The 22269-nt window shown below is 40.9% G+C and overlaps 1 protein-coding gene across 2 annotated transcripts in view; it reads right to left on the bottom strand.

Moving 5' to 3' along the window:
* The window catches only part of LOC126424857 (endoribonuclease Dicer-like), a 308787-nt gene that overhangs the window by 67128 nt on the left and 219390 nt on the right, over positions 1-22269 (bottom strand). For both annotated transcript variants that reach the window (XM_050087670.1, XM_050087671.1), the window contains exons 15-17: positions 10692-10855; positions 6882-7060; positions 384-622 (exon numbers count right to left, since the gene is read on the bottom strand). In XM_050087670.1, the coding sequence (XP_049943627.1) occupies positions 384-622; positions 6882-7060; positions 10692-10855 (582 nt within the window). The remainder of the gene's footprint in view (positions 1-383; positions 623-6881; positions 7061-10691; positions 10856-22269) is intronic.

Here is a 22269-nt window from a genome sequence, read left to right as displayed (position 1 = left end):
GACTAAAAATATAGAAATTCCATGTTGTTTATCAATTAGTGTAATAGTCCAGTATTCTGTTGTCCAATATATTGTAAATGAACATCTACCGAGTTGGAGTGAAGGTACGTAAATACAGTATATGCATAATTAAAAATTTTTACTGTACTTTTGTGCACAATACCTGACAAATTTTACGTAGCCCAGTGAGTTTTGTGTAATCTGGAAACCTGTCCAATTTGAACAATTATATTAGTCCCAGGCAATTCCATTTTAAGCAAGTCTCTCTCTCTCTCTCTCTCTCTCTCTCTCTCTCTCTCTCTCTCTCTCTCACACACACACACACACACACACACACACACACACACACACACACAAAATAAAGCACTCTAGATTTCACTTGCCTTGTGGGTGGTCGACTGGGCCCAGCCCAGTCTCTCTAGCGACTGTGCTCCTAAACTCCTCTGCATGCAGCATCTGCGTCACACGATGCAGGACTGTGGGCAAGTAGATAGCCTTTAGCCAGAGTCCTCCTGGAAAACTATGAGAACCACACAGCTCTGGCACAAGGTGCTCTTCAAAATCTTTCTGCTGTTCGAGGCGCTTCCGTTTACTCAAATGTTGCTGAGATTCTGGGGAAGACCTGCAGACAACAGTTCTCATGTAAGGTAATTGTTAAGAGGGTAATAGATCGAAAGCAGCAAAATGGAATGGCTGCACTTGTTATAATACCGGAGCCCAGAGAGAATAGGTATGTATGCTTGAGTAGTGTGTGTGTGTGTGTGTGTGTGTGTGTGTGTGTGTGTGTGTGTGTGTGGGCACACGTGCGCTTTCTACGTCATAAGAAGAACTCTGTCCGGAAGTCTAAATATTTTAGCCATCCTTTTCACTGTGCTTGCCTGTGATTCATGGCCTCCTCTATGTGGTCAGAAGTAATCTATCCTTTCCATTTTGCTGACTTTGTTCAACATTATTTTCCAGCTTGTTTGAATCTTGGACTGCAATTCTTTCAAAAATCCAGTGTCATCATATTTTATTCCTGATTTTTGTTATACAAAAATATACTATTTTCCCAGAATAACATTTCAATTCAAAATTTTCAGTTTCCAGAAAATTCTCAGAGGGGTTTTCTAAATCCTGGAATACCAGAGCACAAACAAACTTCTGTCACATGAAATAAAACTTTTCATTTCTACTAATTTAAGAATTCATAACCAACTGTTAATTGAAATAACTTCACTGCCCAATAGGCATACATGTCCTCCACTTTTCACATATTTTATGATATTATTTAAACTGTTATAACTATGTATTTCATGATTTTGTAGAAACAGTATTAGGCACATCTTTAAACAGGTACTGTACACTAGGCCACAGTCAGCTGGTGCCCAGCATTCATCTTGTGAAGTTCCATGTCAGTCAGTCATGGTTGTCTTAACAGAGTAATACTTATACAATCAGTCACTGGAGAACTTAAGTCATGTAAAATTTACTGTCAGCGCTATGTACAGTTGATAGCATGGTTACTAGAAAACACTGCAGGGGTCACGGGGTGTGCACGGAGTAGCTGGCTGTGATGTTTACGGCACAGTTGACCCTCCCACTGTACAGTAGCCTGCCTGTCAAAGATGGAACCTGTTATGTCACAAATTTGAAATTTTCCCGGCGGATCAACTGTTCAAAAAGATTTCGGGTTTGCAGCCAGTCATCGTCATTGAAATGTTTACATGAGTGTGAGTTCATACATTTGATGAACAATTAAATGCAGAGTATGCTACAGTTATCAGTGGATTGAAAGAGTCTGAGAATGTGTTTCGAATTGGTTTCAGTGAAAAGTAATGGTTTGCTGTGCAATTAGGAGTTGTACCACTCACAGCAGACAATGAAAAAAAGTTAGCAATGAAGTTTTCTGTACTTCCTCATAACAATTAGTCTAAACAAAAATGGATAAATTCTTATAAAAGTGCATGTAAGTTTTCTGATACTAATGTTCATATGTGCTTAATACATTTTGGTGATTTGGTTTATGAAAGGGATTTGAAATGTGAACTGTTGAATCTTTCTCTGAAATCTATGTTGAACCCTAAATCTTTCTCTGAAATCTATGTTGAACCCTATGCTGCTCCAACTCTGTATCTTCCATTCTGCACCGTTGACTTAGGGAATAGTAATAAGCCTAATAATGAAAGAAAAATCCAGGCACACAACCAAAATTACTGTAAATAAGTAAGAGATATTTTACAGGTGGAATATGCAGATGTGTTGGACCTAACGAGTATAACACTTAGAGATCTACAAAGTGCATTCTCACCTCTAAAACTGGAGTGCAGAGGAGATATGAGTGCAGAGGAGATGTAATTGAAAATTAATGGAGGAAAGAGCAATCTTTGGACCTGTACATGAAAATCGGAGTTGGAGAAGGCAAAGGAATGATGAGCTTCACAACTGCTATAAGGAGGTCAAGTTCATAAAGTTGCGTACGTTGAGAAGGGCTGGACATGTAATACAACTCGATGAGACAGACCCTGCAAGGAAAGCCTGCTGCAGTGGACCTGGAGGCAAGAGGATGACCAGGGTTGAGATGGAGTTGAAGAAGATGCGCCCCAAGTTAGTTGCCGTACCTGGAGGTCTACAATGAATTCCAGAGAGGATGGCGGTAAATTATTGAGGAGGCCACGTCCCATCCTGGGGTGTAGTGCCAATGGGGGGGGGGGGGGGGAGGAGGAGGAGGAGGAGGAGGAGGAGGAGGAGAAGAAGACATACAACTGACAGTGTGGTAATCCTACATAGTCAAGGTGTGTGTGGCCTTTTGCATCAATTTCCTAGGCAGATAACTTAGAGATAAGTGAAATCCAAGACTCAAAATCACCTTAACATTCTACGGATAAAGTTCTGTGTCACAAGTAATGTACTCGTTGTGGCACAGAATTAGGGAATACACAAAAATGAAGGGAGAATACTAGTGAGATTGAAGATTTGCTGGAACAGACTAAGGATACTGGAAATTTCACACTAAAACATATCTATGGAAGTATCAATATCCGTACATTTATGTTTCTACAGCCTCCATCAAATACAAGAATAGAGTACTTTTGGCCACAGAAAAATTAATCAGTAAGCCAATGTTGAAGCCAATTTAGACACCAAGGCACACATTAACAAGAAAAGAAAACTGATGCAAAATAAACTCTGTCAGAATCTTCGATAAGAATGCAACCTCCTGCCTCCCACATACAAACACCCACTTTCTTAATGTAGTAATATAACTTCTGATCAAACAATCCATTATATAATTGAAGAGTGTTGTTCTATATCCTTGACTGTGATACCAGCTAACCAGGGTGCAAATTGGGACACAAACTGCATTCAAAAAACTACCTGGGCTACAATGTTTCACAATATGCGAGCCACCTATCACTTGAAAACTTAACTGGTTTCATATGAGCAACAATGTATGGATGTCTTTGACAGTTCTACCCACTGTTGCCTGTTTATAAAATTACTCTGACAGAAGCAATAGCAAACATACAAGCTACTGTTATGACTAACAACGCCATTATTTGCCTGTGAGGGCAGAAAATTCATGTGAGAGTGCATTAGTTTTTGATGTTTTTTTGTAATTCGGCTACAAATATGTCACATTTGTTGAGTAAGAAATTTTGGAAACTCTAAAGAAAGAACTGAATAATTCTGGATTGGAGGGAGAAATATAAAAGTAGGAATAGTCTGAATAATTTGTTGAAGGGCTCTTGCAGCACACAGCAACACTGGCTCAACAAAAGGAATTGTTCCTAGGGGCAATATCAGCAATTGGCTCACATGATGACATTTCCCTGACATTCCAGCAACTGAAACGAAGCAGCATCCAACATCAGTTTGCAAGATTTGTTTGGAGAAGATGAAACAGTCTATTGTCAAAGCAAGCAAGACAAGCTGGCACTGCTACAATTGCAACATACTTCTCTGCATGCCAGTGTTTCAGGCTTTTTCACAGAAAAGCCATATTACACACGAAATTACTTAAGAACTTATCTTGCACAGTTTTCCTCAGAAGCTCACACACTTTCTGTTATTTCTTTAGTCTTTTTTAGTGTATATTGTCCTTTAAAATATCTCAAAGACGTGCCAGTAACATCTTAAATAATGGCATAAATTGCTAGTTTTCTGGGCTACATATTTTTCTAAGGGGCTGGACCTCAAAGTGTTACGAAAATTGTTATACTATACTTGGCTACTGGTTTATTATCAATGTTATCAACAATGACAGTAGCCCTCAACAATTTCCCGATACTATCTTGTCTACAACATTTTTATATAGCAAAGAAGAAAGTCAATTAACAAATTCAAGACATAAATGTGGGCCACTACTACATTTGTGTGGTGGAATGCGTAGAACTGCTGACAGACATACAGAAATGTGAAAGTGATGCAGTACCTAGCTTTCAGAACTAAAAGTACAGGTTGCTCTCTAACAGTTCCTAACCCTCTCTAAGCTAGGAGTGTTTCAGCAATACTAGCCACATCAACTGGCCAGCAATACTGCCACAGATCTGCTATGTTACTCATCGACCTGAGGATACTGCACCTGTTTCTGGTGAAATTCCCATCTATTTCAGATGTCAGACTAATCCAGACGAGTTCTTTAGCCACTGAAGTACCATAGATGAGTGGTACATGCACCACTATCATTCCAAGACAAAGGAGTGCAGCAAGTGGTGGAAATATTAGATATGTGCATAAGTTTGTAGCATTTTTGTTTTGCATTTTGGTATGCCAGTTGCTGTGGGTTTAATTATTTATAGATTGTCATTTGTAGTTCCCCACTGCTGTTTGAGTTTACATATTGTCATTCTGTCATTTGGAGGTAGTGAGTGGAGCTGTAGACACTAGTAAATGGAGTGCCAGTTGGAGAAGTTGGAACATTTCTGACATACTCTTCTGTCTTAATTCGATAGAAGGGTGACAGCTGTGAAGCAGGGTGGAAATGGCCCTGAGAACTATGGGACTTAACATCTATGGTCATCAGTCCCCTAGAACTTAGAACTACTTAAACCTAACTAACCTAAGGACAGCACACAACACCCAGTCATCACGAGGCAGAGAAAATCCCTGACCCCGCCGGGAATCGAACCCGGGAACCCGGGCGTGGGAGGCCAGAACACTACCGCACGACCACGAGCTGTGGACAAAGGGGTGGAAATACCAGTGCCATGTGCGGCAATAATGCTACTTAACAGAGCACGGCAAGAAAATGGATTTTTCATTTTAGGGAGGGTTGTTTTTACATTAGTGACACACTACTTTCAGAAAGGCCTTCGGGGTTTGATGAAGATCGTTTTACTGCATTAATCCTCAATGGTCCACATCAGTGTACTCGAGAATTTGCAAACATAATGAAGTGTGATCATTCTACCATCATCTGCATGCAATGGGTATGGTTCAAAATCGGGTGTATGGGTATCACATGCTCTAAGTCAAAATTACAAAACTCAGTGGTTGGCTATATATGCAAAACCTGACCATTCCTACCCTGTATCGCTGCTTGTGATAAGAATTTGTGTCCTTATGCTAATTTAAGGAGAAGAAAGGAATGGTTGAGTCCAAACAAAGCAGCAACTTCCCATGCAAAGGCCTGCACGCATCCACTGAAGATAATGTTATGTCCCTGGTGGAACAGTGACAGTGTAGTGTACTATGAATTGCTTCCGGCCAGTGAGGCTACTTCAAGGTAATGTCTGCCTGCATGCTGCTAGACTGTGGGGGGGGGGGGGGGGGGGGGGCAGCAGCAGCAGCAGCAGCAGCAGCAACAACACAGTACAGGAGTGACAAGGTTTTCACCTTTTCCACTCTCTAATGAACAACCTTCATGGAACTTTCTTTCCAGATGAAAATGCGCTCTGAACATGATTTGACAAGTTCTTTGCTTAAGAACTACACGATTTCTACAGCCATGGAATTGAAAAGATACTCCAACATTGGTGGAATGTTTAAACAGTGAAGGAGAATATACCACTGATGACTAAAGTCTATGTTATGTATAGCTGTTGTGTTTATTAAACTGGTGGAAAAACACTAAGACCTTCTAAAGACCTTATGCACCAATCCAAGGTGAAGAACTGACCACCATCTATCAAAGTGAAGCAGACTGTTTTTTTGGTCTGTCACGGTGTAGCGAAGTGAAATGTGTGTATGGCAGTTCTGACCAGCTGGTGTGTACAAATGTTTTTATTTGACACCACTTCAGTGGCTTGCGTGTCGATCATGGGGAGGACTCACTCCCCTCCCCCACCAAAACAAACACACACAGTCCAGAGCAAAGAAAATCCTTCACCCAGCCAGGAATTGAATCTCGGCCACTGAGACCAAGAGATGGCAACATTCAGCACAAGAACACAAGCTGCTGACTGCCACTACGCAGTGCTAACAGTTTACGGTTGTAAGTGACAAACTGTCGCAAATCTTGCCAAATAAATTGGTTTTCAATAGAAGAAATGATCCATTGTTGAGAAAAATGTGCCATGTTAAAGTTTTGTGATCATAGTTTAATTTTTCGAGGTCAGTCTCAAACTTTTGAAACTACCCCTCACCTATCACAAAAGAAGGACAACACACAAAGAGAAAAACAGCAAAGCAAAATGTTGTGTGGTTGCAATATTCACTGAACTGCATGCAAGAGCCATCTGGGGCCATACGATCCCCCTACTTTGAGTCATAACAAGCAAGGGCATAAGGCAAGCATGAAGAATTCAATTTCTAAAATGATATAAATAAGTTAAAAGAAAGAAAAAGAAAGGGGGGAGGGGGAATAGGGAGGGAGACAAAATAGAAGTTCCAAGTTTTTTATATGAAGGCACCCACTCTCCATGCACATTTCTTATAATTTGTGAAACAGTTATACTTACCGTGGCCTCAGCCAGTTCAAGGTCTTGGGGATTGACTTCACTTCAAGGAGCGGTTGTTCTTTCTGTACAATTGTCAAATTGTATTTGGAAACAAAATAATCTTCATAGGATGAGACATCTGGAGAGGGAAATGGTGTCTGAGGTGACATGTCCTCACACACTTTTGTTACAATATACAACTGCAAAATAGAAAAAAAATGTGCATAAATAAAACCATTATATGAAAATATCGAAACATAAAAGCTTCTCTGCTTTGATATATAAGTAAAAGACTGCACAAGGGAGTCAATGTGTAGATACTTCCTCATACAAATCATACCCTGTAACTGCTACAATCTAATACTGCAAACTCAATTGGTAACCATATCTCATTTCCGAAACAATGTTTCCCAATGCAGATCAAGTCGACCGTTCTCCATGCTGTCCACACAGTTACTGACTGAGGCAGGAAATATTTACTATGACAAGGAAAATGAATGTACAACTACAGTTGCCATCTGGTGCCAGATTAGTCATCAAATAAGTTACACTGGTAGTCAAGCACAATGAAGCTAGCTATGGACAAGTTTCTCCCATTCAAGAATTATTGATGAAACAATGGTAGTTCCGCGTTCTTTAAAGATCTATGAGAAGTGACTATACAAAGAAGCATAGTGCAGACATATTAAATGAGGTATTACATGTAAAAATTCCACCTAGGACTGTTTAAGGCAATATTTGTACACTGAGGTGACAAAAGTCATGGGATACCTCCTAATATCATATCAGACCACCTCCTGCCCGGCACAGTGCAGGAACTCGACATGGCAACGACTCAACAAGTCGTTGGAAGTCCCCTGCAGAAATATTGAGCCATGTTACCACTTTAGCCATCCACAATTAAGAATGTTGCCAGTGCAGAATTTTGTGCACAAACTGACCTATCAATTGTGTGCCAAAATGTTTGACTGGATTCATGTCGCACAAGCTGGGTGGCCAAATCATTCACTCAAATTAGCCAGAATGTTCTTCAAACCAATTGCGAACCATTGTGGCCCAGTGACTTGGCACGCTGTTATCCATAAAAATTTCATCACGAAGTCCATAAATGGCTGCAAATGGTCTCTAAGTAGCTGAACATAACCATTTCCCGTCAACGAACAATTTAGTTGAATGAGAGGACCCAGACCATTCCATATAAACACAGCCCACACCATTACGGAGCCACCACCAGCTTGCACAGTGTCTTGTTGACAACTTGTGTCCATGGCTTCATAGGGTCTGCACCACACTCTAACCCTACTACCAGCTCTTATCAACTGAAGCTGGGTCTGATCCGACCAGGCCACGGTTTTCCAGTCATCTAGGGTTCAACCAATACGGTCATCCCAGAGAGGAGCTGCAGGCGATGTCATGCTGTTAGCAAAGGCACTCGCATCGGTCGTCTGCTGCCATAGTCCATTATCACCAAATTTCACCACACTGTCCTGACGGATACGTTCGTTGTACATCCCACATTGATTACTTCGGTTATTTCATGCAGTGTTAGCTCTGACAACTCTACACAAATGACACAGTTCTCGGTCACTAAGTGAAGGCCGTCAGCCACTGCGTTGTCTGTGATGAGCGGTAACGCTTGAAATTTGGTACTCTCGGCACACTCTTGACACTGTGGATCACTGAATATTTAATTCCCTAACAGTTTCTGAAATGGAATGTCCCACGGATCTATCTCCAACCACCATTTCGCATTCAAAGTATGTTAATTCCTATCCTGGGACCACAATCACTTCGGAAACTGTTTCACGTGAATCACTTAAGCATAAATGAAAATGCCATCGATGCAATGCCCTTTTATACCTCGCATATGCGATACTACCGTCATCTGTATATGTACGTATCACTATACCATGACTTTTGTCACCTCAGTGTACAGCTCATATACATTTTCAATAATTTTTACAAATTTTCTATACAAAATCTTTTAATTGTCCAGATTGCAAACAATGTACAACACTAAATTTGGTAACTAATTTTGGTTGTTCACACAACCATCCTCCGATCTGAAAGAACAGGTAGAAACAGAAAATTGCTTCAGGTAAAATTGATTAAATAGTTTTCGAGGACATTCATATCCCAATGTAAAGTAACATGCAAAAAGTAACTGCATACCAATCCTCCTTTCTTTCTTTTTTTCCATTATACCCTTCCCTCCCCCTCCAAGAATGTAATTCCAGAAGGCTATTTACATAAATTTTACCTAAAGCAATTTTCTGTTTCTGCTGCTTCTCTCATTTGGAAAATACTAACATTTAACATTAAATAGCATTATAGTAAGTTAGTAGACACTGCAAGCTGTTTACAGTAGGACAGATATTGACTTCGTTGTGGTTTCATCAACTCAACTCGGTTGACAAGGACAATACACCTATACTGAACTATTCGCTATTGTGTGTTCCAAATTTCCGAACGCTGCCAAGGATTTGTGTAAAATTATTGCCAGGGACTTTAGTGGTGCATTCAGTTCTTGTTACTATTTGTTTGCTTCTTTATTAGCATAAAATTTATGTCACAATTCCTTCCAAAAGATATGCGTCATTCTGAAACTACATACATGAATAGCTATCCTCTTTTGCATCACTAGGGGACCGTGCTCCCACACCTATTGATGTCAATGTCCTATAACTTAATTTTTGAAAACTGTAAATGGCAAACTACAACTACAACTTGAAGCTTTTCACCCAAATTTATTTGCCGACTGACCATAGCATCACCCTGTTCCTTCAAATGGCTCTGAGCACTATGGGACTTAATGTCCGAGTTCATCAGTCCCCTAGAACTTATAACTACTTAAACCTAACTAACCTAAGGACAGCACACACATCCATGCCCGAGGCAGGATTCGAATCTGCAACCGCAGCGGCCGGTGTCTATCGTCTGTTAAAGCTGTGTATGTTTAGAGACCTTTAAAAATTCAAAAAGATGAAAACAGTAAAATTCAATACTAGCAAAGTCTTCAGATTAGCATAAATGTCATGCACTTCACAACGATCAATCACTTAGCTGTTAGAGTCCAATCAGTGCAGTAATATGACATTTACAACTACTCATCATTCCAACAATCAACTTCTCACAGAAAGAATGATACCTTTTTTGTTGTATATAAAGCTACACCATCAGTTTGTGTGACGGTTGCACCACCTTCAATGCAGAGCAATATAACAGGGGATTCACAGCTGAATGTTAACTATCAAAAAGCAGCAAATAAGCACTGATCTTCCGAGCTGCTAATCTTACGATGAATGCCGACCGGCTCTTCGGCAGGCCACAAAGAGTGTGAATACCTGGTGAATAAAGCTATCTAGATCACTTAATGTATCTCTTTTATTTATAATGGTGTTTTGGTTACTGCCATATAATGGTGCTTTAGTTACTGCCATCAGCAAGTCAAAACATGTAACTTCTAACACAGTGTTCAGAGCTAGGTATCAAAAGATCTAGGCCCAAGTAATAAGCATAGGTTTTGTTGATAGAGACACTCAACATTGTTTCACAACTTCTAAGTTACGATCTAGTGATGGCAATAGCCAAAATTCAGTTATAAAGAAAGAAATATAATAAGCAATCTAGATGACTTCATGTACAAAATATCCACAATAAATACAGATTCCTTTCAGACATTTATTTACTTTATTAATAAGTGTGAATACTAGTGTACAACAAGACAACTAACTAGAGATAATCTTGTGAAATAGCATGTAACATCATATGTCATTCTGCAGTCTCAATTGAAAGTAAATTTTATGTATCAGATTGTCACGGAAGTATTACCGGTGTTGGTGGCAGCCCACGATACCACGGTGCAACAACAGCATGGTGATAAATACTATAGTCTTCAATAGGGACAGATCGCTGCTCGAGAGATCTGCGAGTGATAGGCTCAATCTTCTTGTAAGTTTCCATCACATTCCAGTCTATATCATATGCTATTTGATCTGAGAAAGCAGAAAAATAAACTTAAGATTACACCTTAATTTTAAGACAGAGTAGCCTTAATGCAAGCTACTGAAGTGCATGATACATAAACATCAGTAATTTATTTTTCAAAGGATCATTTTACAATTATATACGACACATCAGCTTAATACAAGGAAAATTTCAGTCATACATACAGATGTATGAACATACGTGTGTTTAATGAAGAGGGGACAAGACAGGAGGTTGACGTGGTATTGTTGTAGGAACCATCTTGAAATTTGCCTGAAGTGGTTTAAGAAAACCACAGAAAACTAAAATCAGGATGTCTGGACAGAGAATGAACCTCCATTGTCCCAAATCTGGAACAAACTGTGTGTATATCAAAGAACATTGTACAACTGGGACCACCTGAACAAGGTAGAGCTGTTGTTAAGATCTCATATCCGGGAGGATGGCTTTCATCTGTCTGGTCACCCTCACTTAGGTTTTCCTGAATCATTTCAAGCAAATGCCAGGGAGCTAGCTTCATCAAATCTATGGCCAACCACCTGTCCTATCCTCATAAGAGCATACTTATATATTCCATACTTGTGTATTCTGTGTGTACGCACACTATGCGATCAAAAGTATCCGGAGACCCCCAAAAACATACGTTTTTCGTATTAGGTGCATTGTGCTGCTACCTACTGCCAGGTACTCTCCATATCAGCGACCTCAGTAGTCATTAGACATGTGACCTCAGTAGTCATTAGACATTGTGAGAGAGCAGAATGGGACGTGTCGCAGAACTCATGAACTTCGAATATGGTCAGGTGTCACTTGTGTCATACGTCTCTACGCGAGATTTCCACACTCCTAAACATCCCCAGGTCCACTGTTTCCAATGTGATAGTGAAGTGGAAATGTGAAGGGACATGAACAGCACAAAAGTGTACATGCCAACCTCATCTGTTGACTGGCAGAGACCGCCGACAGTTGAAGAGGGTCGTATTGTGTAATAGGCAGACGTCTATCCAGACCATCACACAGGAATTCCAAACTTCATGAGGATCCACAGCATGTACTATGACGGTTAGGCGGAGGGGGGTGAGGAAACTTTGATTTCATGGTCGAGCGGCTGGTCATAAGCCACACTTCATGCTGATAAATGCCAAACGATGCCTCACTTGGTGTAAGGAGCATAAACATTGGACAATTGAACAGTGGAAAAATGTGTGGAGTGACGATTCACAGATACAATGTGGCAATATGATGGCAGGGTGTGGGTATGGTGAATGCCCAGTGAACATCATCTGCCAGCATGTGTAGTGCCAACAGTAAAATTCGGAGGCGGTGGTCTTATGGTGTGGTTGTGTTTTTCATGGAGGGGGCTTGCACCCCATGTTGTTTTGCATGGTGCTATCACAGCACAGGCCTACATTGACGTTTTAAGCACCTTCTTGCTTCCCACTGTTGAAGAGCAATTCGGGGATGGCGATTGCTTCTTTCAACATGATCGAGCATCTGTTCATAATGCACGGCCTGTGGCGGAGTGGTTACATGACAATAACATCGCTGTAATGGACTGGCCTGCACAGAGTCCTGACCTGAAACATATAGAACATTTTTGGCATGTTTTGGAACACTGATTTTGCACCAGGCCTCACCGACCGACAGCGATACCTCTTCTCAGTGCAGCACTCCGTGAAGAATAGGCTGCCATTCCCCAAGACACATTCCAGAACCTGACTGAATGTATGCCTGTGAGAGTAGAAGCTGTCATCAAGGCTAGGGGTGGGCCAACACCATACTGAATTCCAGCATTACCAATGGAGGGTGCCACGAACTTTTAAGTCATTTTCAGCCAGGTGTTCGGATACTTTTGATCACATAGTGTATGTATATTTTGAGCAATTTATTTGCACATTATTATTATTATTATTATTATTATGACAAACCTTGTATTAGTACTATGAAAGGATAGATTGTTACTTAACACCTAGTGAAGATACTGAGTCACAGATAGGCACAACAAAAAGACTGTCACACAAGTGAGCTTCCAGTCAAAAAGGCCTTCATCCAAATTACACAAAACACACACACACACACACACACACACACACACACACACACACACACACACACACAAAACCACTGTCTCTAGCTCCTGAAGTGAGTTTCGGCAGCCAGAGACAATAGTCATGTGTGTGCGGGTTGTGTTTACATGAATAAATGAATTTGTGTATGCTGTCTAATTTGGATGAAGGCCTTTTTGGCTGAAGGTTTACTTGTTCAACAGTCTTTTCGTTGTGCCTATCTGCGACTCAGCGTCTCCAAAATGTGGTGAGTAGCAATCCATCCTTTTCATGATAGACATAACTCCTATATCACTGCGAGATGATTGCTGGATGGATGTATAAATAAATAAATAATAAAATTCAGCCTTGTGTTTTTACAAATGCATCACCTCAGTTGGCTGTACATAATGTACAGTTCTTTTATATTTGCATGTCACTGGAGCAAGTAAACTTATCAAAATGGAAAATAATTACACGCTAGTCCCTTCATTGCACACTACACCATATACTTCCTGCTGACTTTACAATCACCATCATACTGCAATTCCTCAATAACTTCTCCACTGTGCAATGAAAATGCCTCAGCTGGGTCTCATTTGTGCAGAAATTAATGAATAGTAAGCTTGCTTAGTGTTGGTGAGCAGTTATAAGACCTGACAACTGAATGACACCACAGGGCCGCCAGTAGTCTAATGTATGAATGTGTACCATTTGTCATGATTATTTTTGTACATGAATATTGTATGATTATTGTTACTGTTAGTTTTGTTGTTGCTGTGACTGGTGCTGCTCCCCTCAGAGGAAATAGCACATGCTTTGGGCACTGATGCCGAAGACTGAGAGAATTACATGGAAACAAAAGAATTCAGAGTATCAGATGATAATTTCACAAATATCAGCATACAATGTGACGGTGAAGTTTAATTACTTCATCAAAATATCTGTACCTGATGAGATATGGAAACACTATGAACAGGCTTTATCAATGACTAGCTGTGAAATATGGCACTGCCTGGGTTTTTATTTACCGCTGTGTCAAAGGCTTCCTACATGCGGAATTTATTTACACAGCTTAATCATGTACAGGTGGCCATGCGAAATGCTACTGACACTAAGGTCCATGCCCACAACATGCAGCAGCTGGCCTTGTGATTTTGTTTACGATCATGGCATAAAGTAAGATAAACAGGAATTGTACACATTTAAAGCAAAATGGTAAACTGTTATGAATAAGTGGGATTCGGGATATAAAAACTCATTCGCCTGAACCTCTTGCTGTCAAAATTTCCACTTTCACGTTGTTATGTTCGAAAGAACAAACTGTAAGCCCCTGTGAGTGAAGGGTTCAGTGACGTTAGATAATGCATGAAGCTTGAGGTCAGAGTTACAGTGTGCCTTTCTTTCAGAAGGACTTTTCGTGAGCAAATTAAAGCCACTGTTCTCGAGCCGCAGCAAGTCTCACCTCATCATCTTCGTGTTCTGGTGTATTCAGAAAACTGAACAGTTTTATAGACATTTTTATTCATATACAAAACAAAATGAAATGAGTAGGCTCTACAATCATGAAGCAAACTTAATAAATTTATTTTTCCTATCAAAGAATATAAATAAAACTTTTCTATAGAAAGAGTAAAGGAACATAATTAAGTTTTTAACGTGAAGCAAAATCAGTAAATCCACATATCCTGGCCAAATGCTCTGTTAGTTTGTATTTATAAATACTATCCTGCTTAATTCTGTCTGTGACATAAACTTTCAAAAATACATCTGTCACTAAGTTAAAAACAATTAACAGTGCCATCTGCTGGTTCTTTGGTGTACTACACAGTCATGATTAAACACCCAAACTATTAAGTTCAGTAGAAGATTTTAGATGAAACTTCAAATTACTTTTTCCATGATATGACTTTAACAAAATAAAGCCTAAACATTGCCCCAACCTATGCTAAAGTTACCTGTGAAAACCCCATGAAAATTTGGTAGTTTTGGAGATTACTCTGTTTAAACAGACAGACAGAAAATTTTTACAATTCTATTATTATTATTATTATTATTATTATTATTAATATGATAGAAAGTACTACGTACATACATGTAAAAACAATAGTGGAAATTCCTGGATGGAACAGTATGTAAAATAAGGGAAAGGCAACCACTCACCTGCAGTGGACGGACATGTGGAGCATAGAAACAAGCAAAAGAAAACAATATTCACACTAGCTTTCAAGCCCTTGCTCTGTTTGTAGTAAGAGTTCACACACACACACACACACACACACACACACACACACATATCCAAACTCACACTCCCATGGCCAGGGAGAAATAGTCTTGCTGTGGAAATGACAGTATGTACACACATTTAATATATTCAAAGCAGTCTCGAGTAGAAACAGGAAAGGATATGCCCAGCACAAATCACATATCGGTCATATGCAACTATGACTGAAATGGGCGCTTGACCACCGACACTGGATGTTGGCACAGTGGCAGAGCACTGCATTGTCTGATTAATCTCGATATGATCTTCATGATGTCAATGGGAGGGCATGGATGTGTTGTCTTCCAGGGGAACTGCTCCTTGACTACTGTACTGCAGGAAGCAGAGACAAGCTGGTGGTGGCTCCGTTATGCTATGGGGAACAGTCATGTGGACCTCCACGGGTCCAGTGGATTTTGTGCAAGGCATTACGACAGCAAGAGTATCGTACACTGGTCGCAGACCGTGTACACACCTTCGCGACTATCACGTTTCCCGATGGCAGTGGCAGATTTCAACAAGATAATGTGCCGTGTCATAAGGCCAATAGAGTGATGGACTGGTATGAGGAACACAATGCTGAGTTCCAACTGATGTGATGGCCACCCAATTCACCAGATCTGAACCCTATAGAATACAACCTTGATGTGACAATGTGGCATCAGAGCTCGTGGCTCCCCTCCCCACGATTTATGGGAATTAAGTGACTTGTGTGTGCGACCTACCGAGGCCTCATTCCTTCCAAGATACAATGCGCTGCCACTGTCATCCGTGTTAAAGGTGGACATATCGGCTATTACGAAGGTGGTCATAATGTTCTACCTGATCAGAGTATGTGTATGACCACACTCACAGAAAATGTTTCAGTTACAAATATAAACATGATATTCAACCTTTATGGAGACTTCAGTACTTGTAAACAAGGACAACAGAAAGAGTAATGTGGACACAGATGTTATTGTTGGACATAAATGAAATGTAGCCATCTTTCTTTCTCCTGTGTTGTGTGATGCTTTTTGTGTAACATGTTCACCTGTGATAAGAATACCTGTTACCCAAAGGACACTAACTGCATCAAAATGGATAAACAAATCAAAAGCTCTTCATCCTGTGAGGTGACTGCCAGAAATTCTTCAGCTCTTTCACTTTCTTACCTGGCTTCTTTCTGTTATCCTTGTGACTTTTTCAATCATGCAAGGAGCCAGAAACATGTTGTACCACAACCTGATTTCAAAATGGATGGAGCCTGATTTTTATATTTAAAACTAGTCTGTGAAACTGGTATTTGCGAACTCAAACCCCAGAGGGTTTGCAACTAATCTGCGCCCTCTATGTTTGCCTTGACTAAAACAGCTCCCTCGCATTCCTTCAACAGCCACTTGTGGCTGGTATTATCCCCGATTCCATGTAATGGAGCTTAATCAAATCGCAAGCAAATTCTGAGTTAATATTATTGTTCTCGCTTTTGCTCAGTTTGTAGAAATCAGTTTACTTTACAGCCATGAACTGCTCTATAGAGCCACTCATCTCAGTCTTCAGACTCGCTCATAAGCTCATCACAACAGTGTCACATTCTCTTGGACACAAGATGCAATGCGACAAGAGGCGGCGAAAGACATATGGCGCAGCAAGTCTGACTTCCTGCTGTGCTCATCAGGCTTTCTGACAACGGAGTGTTGTTTACCACAGTGCTATGGTGATTTAGGAACCAGGTTTTAAATTGTAAGACATATCCAGGGGCAGATGTGGACTCTGACCACAATCTATTGGTTATGAACTGTAGATTAAAACTGAAGAAACTGCAAAAAGGTGCGAATTTAAGGAGATGGGACCTGGATAAACTGAAAGAACCACAGGTTGTACAGAATTTCAGCGAAAGCATAAGGGAACAATTGACAGGAATGGGGGAAAGAAATACAGTATAAGAAGAATGGGTAGCTCTGAGGGATAAAGTAGTGAAGGCAGCAGAGGATCAAGTAGGTAAAAAGACGAGGGCTAGTAGAACTCCTTGGGTAACAGAAGAAATATTGAACTTAATTGACGAAAGGAAAAAATATAAAAATGCAGTAAATGAAGCAGGCAAAAAGGAATACAAACGTCTCAAAAATGAGATCGACAGGAAGTGCAAAACGGCTAAGCAGGGATGGCTAGAGGACAAATGTAAGGATGTAGAGGCATATCTCACTAGGGGTAAGATAGATACAGCCTACAGGAAAATTAAAGCGACCTAGAGAGAAAAGAGAACCACTTGTATGAATATCAAAAGCTCAGATGGAAACCCAGTTCTAAGCAAAGAAGGGAAAGCAGAACGGTGGAAGGAGTATATAGAGGGTCTATACAAGGGTGATATACTTAACGACAATATTATGGAAATGGAAGAGGATGTAGATGAAGATGAAATGGGAGATACGATACTGCGTGAAGAGTTTGACAGAGCACTGAAAGACCTGAGTCGAAACAAGGCCCCGGGAGTAGACAACATTCCATTAGAGCTACTGATGGCCTTGGGAGAGCCAGTCCTGACAAAACTCTACCATCTGGTGAGCAAGATGTATGAGACAGGCGAAATACCCTCAGACTTCAAGAAGAATATAATAATTCCAATCCCAAAGAAAGAAGGTGTTGACAGATGTGAAAATTACCAAACTATCAGTTTAATAAGGCACAGCTGCAAAATACTAACACAAATTCTTTACAGACAAATGGAAAAACCAGTAGAAGCCGACCTTGGGGAAGATCAGTTTGGATTCCGTAGAAATATTGGAACACGTGAGGCAATACTGACCTTACGTCTTATCTTAGAACAAAGATTAAGGAAAGGCAAACCTACGTTTCTATCATTTGTAGACTTAGAGAAAGCTTTTGACAATATCAACTGGAATACTCTTTCAAATTCTAAAGGTGTCAGGGGTAAAATACAGGGAGCGAAAGGCTATTTACAATTTGTACAGAAACCAGATGGCAGTTATAAGAGCCGAGGGGCATGAAAGGGAAGCAGTGGTTGGGAAGGGAGTGAGACAGAGTTGTAGCCTCTCCCCGATATTATTCAATCTGTATACTGAGCAAGCAGTAAAGGAAACAAAAGAAAAATTCAGAGTAGGTATTAAAATCCATGGAGAAGAAATAAAAACTTTGAGGTTCACCGATGACATTGTAATTCTGTCAGAGACAGCAAAGGACTTGGAAGAGCAGTTGAACGGAATGGACAGTGTCTTGAAAGGAGGATATAAGATGAACATCAACAAAAGCAAAACGAGAATAATGGAATGTAGTCAAATTAAGTCGGGTGATACTAAGGGAATTAGATTAGGATATGAGATACTTGAAGTAGTAAAGGAGTTTTGCTATTTGGGGTGCAAAATAACTGATGATGGTCGAAGTAGAGAGGATATAAAATGTAGACTGGCAATGGCAAGGAAAGCGTTTCTGAAGATGAGAAATTTGTTAACGTTGAGTATAGATTTAAGTGCCAGGAAGTCTTTTCTGAAAGTAGTTGTATGGAGTGTAGCCATGTATGGAAGTGAAACATGGGCGATAAATAGTTTGGACAAGAAGAGAATAGAAGCTTTCGAAATGTGGTGCTACAGAAGAATGCTGAAGATTAGATGGGTAGATCACATAACTAATGAGGAGGTATTGACGGGACAAGAGGAGTTTGTGGCACAACTTGACAAGAAGAAGGGACCGATTGGTAGGACATGTTCTGAGGCATCAAGGGATCACAAATTTAGCATTGGAGGGCAGCGTGGAGGGTAAAAATCGTAGAGGGAGACCAAGAGATGAATACACTAAGCAGATTCAGAAGGATGTGGGTTGCAGTAAGTACTGGGAGATGAAGAAGTTTACACAGGATAGGGTAGCATGGAGAGCTGCATCAAACCAGTCTCAGGACGGAAGACCACAACAACAACAACATGGTGATGAAGGTGGATTCTACATAATTTAACAGGTGAGATGTGGTCTCTACTAGATAGACCAGGAATAAGCTGGGGTGTTCCAGCTAGGGTAATTTCAAGCTATTAGTTGTTTAATTATCTGGAATTAGTAACATGAGCAAAGTTCCCAAGCCAATGTTATTAGATTTTTCTTAGGCTTTCCTACTGCACTCTTACAACCACTTGCTACAGTTTCCAACAGTCACTTATTAAAATTATAAAAATTGGTACATTTCTTTCACTCATCATCTTGTCCACATTATTCTGTCCCATATAAAGCTAAAAAGCTCAATTATGGATGAAGGTTTGTAAATATCACCAGATCCTGCTTTAAAAGTAAAAGCACAACTTGAAATGTAAAACAAATTTTGATAACAGATTAAAAGAAAGCTTTCCTTCGATTCCAGATTCCAGAAAAACTTAGAAAAATATTTCTTATTTACTGAAGGAATTGCCTAGTTTCAGCATTGAGTCATTACGGGAATAGTTCCCAAAATATTTTCATCTTTGCCCTCTAGTTTTCAAATACTTGCTTTAATATTTTGAAGTGGTAAGAGAATGAGATAGAGAGCTATACACAACAGAAAAAATGTTTATTAAGCAATAGTAATCTAGGATGGAATAACGACAATATTATTTAAGAATAGATTCCTACTCATCTTACAGTGGAGATGCTGAGTGGCAGATAGGCACAACAAAAGGACTGTAACAAGTTAGCTTTCAGCGAAAAAAGCCTTCATTGAATTCGACAAAACACACACACACACACACACACACACACACACACACACACACAGACACAAACCACAACCACAGTCTCCGGCTGCCGAGGCCAGACTGGAGCAGCAACACACGATGGGAGAAGCAATCAGGGAGGTGGGAGGTGGGGAATGGAAGGGATGGCAGGATAGAGACGGTAAAGTGCAGCTTGCAGGAGCACACAGGGATGATGTGGAGACAGGGCACGACAGCTAGGTGCAGCTGGGATGTTAGACAGAGAGTGGAAGGGGTGGGGGCTATGGAAAAAAAGTGGAAAGACTGTGGGTGCATTGGTGGAATAGAGGGCTGCATAGTGCTAGAATGGGAACAGGAAAGGGGATAGGTGGGTGAAGGACAATGACTAATGGAGGTTGAGGCCAGAAGGGTTAGTGATTCAGCATCTCCGTTGAGTGGCGAGTAGCAGTGTACCTTTTCATAATACTGTCAAATGTTTATTAAGAGCACTTTTAATTTTAGATAGTTGCTGGAAGCATGACTGTAAGTCCTGTGTGTCATTCAGTGCCAGGGAGAGGGATGTGAAGCATTACTCATGTGTCACTTCTTGAAGAATGTTACTTGCTTCCGCTGAACAGTCACAATAAGCTTAATGAATAGTATGTGACTAGAGCAGGCACAAATTTTGCTATGCTCTCCAAATAAAAGTGTGGCTGTATTCTGATATTACACATTTGTAAGCAAGAGCGAAAGAAAATGCAAAGATCAAAGTATTATGGGGACAAAATAATTTATTCATTAAACATTTAATTACCGTATGTGTCAAGGTCACGAGTAACAAGGGTGAAGCACCCGGAAGACATATTTGGTTGTCAGCAGGTAAACAAGTGATTGCACAATGTAAATGATTGAGTTGCAGTTCTCTGTGATGGGTAAAATGGTCACATGAGCCCATTAGGGTTGTCGCTGGACCTAGTAACGTGTGAGAAAAATGGTTCAAATGGCTCTGAGCACTATGGGACTCAACTGCTGAGGTCATTAGTCCCCTAGAACTTAGAACTAGTTAAACCTAACTAACCTAAGGACATCACAAACATCCATGCCCGAGGCAGGATTCGAACCTGCGACCGTAGCGGTCTTGCGGTTCCAGACTGCAGCGCCTTTAACCGCACGGCCACTTCGGCCGGCCCCGTGTGAGCAGTGTCAGAAGTTGAGCGATCGCAGTGAAGGACACGAAAATGACTCTTACTCTTGCGAGACAGCACTATTGGCACCTGAAAATTTGAAGGGGGCCTCAATTGTGGGTTACCGTTTGGCCAGCTGGTCAAATTGTGGAACACCCAGATTTGTGGACATTTGGGTGTAACAGTGGCCTGAAATGTCACAGGAATGTGAAGGCAGCCACACTCGCCACCGAAGTTCCGATTGACTGTGTACGACCACCTAAAGTGAGGATCACTGTATCGTGCACCGAAGCACACCACAATTCGACATCTGCCGCCTGAGAACAAGTAATGGACTTCCTGTAGCATTCCGTGTCATCCCACACCATCGGTTGGAGGCCAGCAGCAGCAAGACTACGGAATTACTGTCCCGTGCCCAGGCTACCGTTAACACGACACAGTGCGCTGCATTTCGAGAGGTGCCTCGCCTGAGAGGTACGGACAGCCAACAAATGCTGTCGCGCCGTGTTCGGCAATGAATTACGGTTCTGCACCGCCCCCGGATGACCATCGTCAGCTAGTAAGTTGGTGACCGGGGGGAGAGGTCCAATTCTTTCAATGTTCGGAGAGGTGCAGAGGAGTTACTCTCGGCATAACGGAGCAGGGAGTCACCGACGATATGTTTGGGTGACAGTCGGCGGTTATCGAGGCAACTCTGACGGCACAATGGCACGTCACGGGCATCCCGCATCCCCATTGTGTCAGAGATCTCGTGCGAAAGTATTGTGGTGCCACAATGTGACAGGACAATGCACGCGCTGACTGCGTGGCGTTGAGGAGGTATTCTGAGATCTTGTCCCCTATGGAAAAGGTTTGGGACCATCTCAAATGTCAACTACACTCCGGCACCAGGGTACTGAGACCCCTTACAACAGTTGAGGGCCCAATTGTCTCAGGAGAGAAAACAATGGCTTTATGACACCCAACCCAAGAGAATCAGTGCACACATCCAGCACAGAGAGGGTGCAACATTATACTGATAAGTTCGATCACACTGCCAAGTTCCTTGTAAATGTAACTTGATTTTGTAATCACTGAGATAACATCACAAACCCTCTCACAATCAGTGAAGTTTCATTTCGTTGCCTCCTCCACTTCCGGGTGCTTTATTTTTTTTTGTCAAGCAGCGTCCTTATTTTTATGAAAAATATGATCAGACGTCTTGCATCTAAAGATATTTTTACTCTTTCAACAATATTATGAAAAGGACAGTTGCTACTCACCATATACCAGAGATGCTGA

The sequence above is a fragment of the Schistocerca serialis genome, chromosome 10, assembly GCF_023864345.2.
Source record: "Schistocerca serialis cubense isolate TAMUIC-IGC-003099 chromosome 10, iqSchSeri2.2, whole genome shotgun sequence".
In the NCBI taxonomy this organism is placed as follows: Eukaryota; Metazoa; Arthropoda; class Insecta; order Orthoptera; family Acrididae; genus Schistocerca; species Schistocerca serialis.
Note: the sequence above shows the minus strand (reverse complement) of the source record. Positions and strands in the feature narration are given on the sequence as shown.